Source organism: Brassica oleracea, chromosome C3 (assembly GCF_000695525.1).
Source record: "Brassica oleracea var. oleracea cultivar TO1000 chromosome C3, BOL, whole genome shotgun sequence".
NCBI classification, from domain to species: domain Eukaryota; kingdom Viridiplantae; phylum Streptophyta; class Magnoliopsida; order Brassicales; family Brassicaceae; genus Brassica; species Brassica oleracea.
In genome coordinates this window covers 47,950,669-47,954,566 of record NC_027750.1, presented here as the reverse complement: position 1 = coordinate 47,954,566, position 3,898 = coordinate 47,950,669, and the positions used below count along the sequence as shown (strand labels likewise).

At 37.2% G+C, this 3,898-nt stretch overlaps 1 protein-coding gene across 1 annotated transcript; it reads right to left on the bottom strand.

The window, feature by feature from the left end:
• Window positions 1-1,816: 1,816 nt before the first annotated feature.
• LOC106333585 (mitogen-activated protein kinase kinase kinase ANP1) lies at window positions 1,817-2,887 on the bottom strand. Its single transcript, XM_013772016.1, has one exon. The coding sequence runs from the start codon at window positions 2,848-2,850 to the stop codon at window positions 1,870-1,872; it is 981 nt and encodes a 326-aa protein (XP_013627470.1). The 5' UTR covers window positions 2,851-2,887; the 3' UTR covers window positions 1,817-1,869.
• Window positions 2,888-3,898: the final 1,011 nt, after the last annotated feature.

Sequence of the window (3,898 nt, the reverse complement as noted above, 5' to 3'; positions counted from 1 at the left end):
ATTTATGTCCGAAACTTAACAAAATTTAGACAAAATAGGCGATCAAAGCTCCCCGGCAACGGCGCCAAATTTGATACCACTCAAATTACCCTAAGGAGTGATGTATACTCTCTCAAATAAGAGGTCGAGTTGTAGTACTTAGGGATCGAATTCACAGGGAGCTAGAGAACCTAAAGAATCAAATATGATTTGTTAAGCAAGAATGTTTTTAGAGTTTTTAAATGTAAATTGCAGTTTTTATATTGAACAAGTATTTGTTCAATAGCAGGTTTGAGGTTTTGGTGCTTAAAAAGGAAATAGCTAGACTTAGGGTTTTTATTCAGGAAAATTAGAATTATAATCCTACAGATGCCTAATGAGCTGCATGCTTGATAATGTAAAGCTCAACTACTTGATCAACAAGTCAATCAGCTCTCGCATGTATTGACTTGTCTATTAACTAGATCTAATGATCTCAACTGTCGTTATTTTGATCAATAGAAAGTGTCGATCGATAATCCTATAGGGATATCGATCGATACACCTTTTGCACCGTCGATCGATTATTCAAGTGTGATATCGATCGACGCGCTCTAGTCAAGCTTTATGCGCATGTTGAATGAAGGTTTACTAAGCTCACTAGATCAGCTCTCGCCTTGCTCATAGCAAGAAACATAGTTCTATTAGAATGTTTTTAGGATGAGAATAAAGCTCTCGCTTTTATCAATCAATCCAAGGGCAGGTTCTAGGTAGCTAATCTAGACACATGCATTAATGAACTATACTAAAGATGATTATCACAACTTAGTGATCTATAGTTGGGGCTAATCCCTCCTAACCGATTTAAACCCTAAAATCTAACAATTGAACTACTCAGACATGGCTAAGCAATTCATAACATCAGTTAAGTATAAAAACTTCATTAGAATAGTAAATAGATATTAATGGAGTTCCAATCACAAATTATAACTTTGGATCTTCTCTCCAATCTATCAAAATCCTAAAAACCTTTGCTGTGAAAATAGTAAAACAATGAAAGCACACTTTGCCTCTAACATGGCGGCAAAGCTTATATAATTATGGTAAAACTCGTCAGTGGTAATCTTGTAAAATGGTGAAGTCTTGGGCTTCAAGTCGGCTTTCAAGTCGGCTGTGACCAAACAGGCTTTCTGCGTGCTTAGCTGTCGATCGATACCAAGACATGCGTATCGATCGATACCAAGACATGGGTATCGATCGATTCTTACTCTCCAATATCGACCGATTGTCGAGCTCGATGGTCATCTCGGGTGCTTACTCCAAATATCTCCAAAATGCTCTAAAATCATCACTTATCTCCAAAACACTCATGATCTTATAAATATAATAAATAGACTCGAAAATATAATAATTATTAGTAAAAACACATATAAACTATGGATGAAAATGAGTCAAATCCATAGTCTATCAATAAAACAACTTATAAACTACCTTTATACCTTCTCTTACGACAGCCAATCTTGTTTCCTCAGCATAAGGGTTTTATGGTCTCTATATTGCATCGAAACTAGCAATTGTGTCCTACAAACATAAAATGTCTAATTGAGTAAGAAGAAAGACAAATGTGTCTAAATATGTAGCTCTCTCATAAATCATTCATTACCGAATTAGTTTCTGGAAACTGTATTCTAAAAATGAAAAGCAAAGTGATACAAAATTGCAATTAGAAGACTTTACCAATCTACAAAATATCATATGAAACTGTACATTAACAGTGAGAAACAGAAGTCGTGATACTAGTAACAATTAGAAGATTATACCAATATATAAGAATATCATATACGAGAAGAACACAAAAATGTTCCAAACAAATTGAATGAACACAAAACATATCATTCATTGGTTCCTCCCTCATAACAGAACAAAGGGATGGTTCTTGAGTGAATGAGTAGACCACCTCTTGTTAACGTCTCTCTCCAAGCATCTGCTCAAGAAATTTAGTGCATCTTTAGACAACCAAACCGGTACATGAGGCATACGATCGCTGTGGCCAATGAGATTGACCCAATCATCAGAATCAAGATCACCGTATTCTCCCCAAACTGATATTCCGGATAACATCTCCAACATCGTGCATCCAAAGGCCCACACATCTGATCCAAAGTCAACAATGCCATGGGCCATAAGCTCTGGAGCCATATACCTCGTGGTGCCTCTCTTATGGCCGTATCCATTACCGTACTCCACCGAGCCTTTCTCCATAGCTAATCCAAAATCCCTAATCTTGGTCAAGTACCCAGTAGACCTGAACCGGACATGGGTAGGGGAGAGTAAGAGGTTGTCGGGTTTGATGTCGCAGTGAATGATGTTTCTGTCGTGGATGTAAGTGAGACCAGACAAGACATCTCTAGCGAATACTTTGACCTCCGACTCAAGTAACTCGCCATGATTATCCTCGATCAAGTCGGCAATGGTTTTGCCAGAGCAATACTCGAGAATCAGATTGTATAGCATGCATTGATCGTCCTCCTCCTCGCGTGCAATCTCAACGCCGTAGCAACGGACAATGAAAGGGGATTGTAAACGGATAAGAAACCTGCCTTCGTCCATGAGGCTTGAAGCATGTGAAATCTCTGCAGTTTGGATGGCTCTTACTCCTGTTTGGTGTTTCTCGCTCTTGCTCTTAGCTAGATAAACCGAACCGTACGCTCCTCTTCCGAGTAAGAGAGATTTGACCCACAAAGACGAGTTGATTCTTCCTCCATTGTCGTTATCTTCTACGGTTATGGTGGCAGCGGCAGGTTTCTTCCTTAGGGCGATTTTGAAAGAGGACTTTGTTATCTCTTTGACAGAGATGATACTACTATTCGTCTGCTTCTTCTTAGTCTTCATCAACTTATGCTTTTCTAACCCTCAGAGTTTCAGGAGAATGTTATCTAAAAGAATGAGAATTGAATTGAGGTGGGTGGCACTCAAGTATCCCTTTTTATGCTCTCTGATTCTTTTTTGATATTTTCCTTTTTAATACTCTTCACTTTTTCCTTTTTCGAATTAGGGTAAAACAGAACCGTAATTGTTCTAGCCGTGTGATTTCATCATTAACACAAGCCGTGTTAATTATACAGTTTTGATTTTTTATTATTTTTAATACAAATAAATGTGTTTCGGGCAGATAATTAATGGGCCCTGTCTCATCCTTGTATGCATAAGAGATGACACTAGGTGATAGTCATGGCTGCAAGAGTTACCACTTACCACTGATTTTACAATTGAACAAATAGATTTCAGAAGTAATGATATAGATTTCAGAATCAAAATTAATGTATTTGGAGTTGGAGTTGAAGTTCTCATCATCGTTTCTTCATACATATAATTTGACAGAAAATACAAGTTCGACATGTATCTAATTCATCGTAATGCAACGGATATATTTCTGTTTCTTCTACTGAAAGTTTTTGTTGTCCAAGAATTTCTGGGTTCATGTTTGATAATATTTAAATTTGACCAAAAAAACTTAAGAACCTATCAAAAAAAGCATGACCAAGTTTGATGAATCTAATTTTCTTGTTTCATATGATGGTGTTATTGATTTATGATTGCTCATGTAGTTCTTTCAGTATGTTCGCATGAAAGACACTTCGTAATGCAACTCTTTTGAAATTAATTCAGTGTAATCTGAAGACTCTGACAATCAAACTCCACCACCTTCTCTTTTGTCGCTTCACTTGCGGGAATCTCAACAGAAGAGTAAGGTTAGTGTCAATTTAAAAGTGGAAGAAGTACCAATAATGTCTCTCTTCAGTCTTCACAAGAGACAACAGCTCGAAAAACTTTTTATTTTCTTCTTCATCTAGATCCACCACGAAGAAGCAAATCAGCAATGAGTATGTCGTTTCCCACTACAAGAAAACATCAAGGATTCTGAGGGAAAAAATCGTCG

Bases quoted from the DNA above. Each gene is read 5' to 3' on its own strand.
- LOC106333585 (XM_013772016.1), bottom strand. From the start codon at position 2,850: ATGAAGACTAAGAAGAAGCAGACGAATAGTAGTATCATCTCTGTCAAA.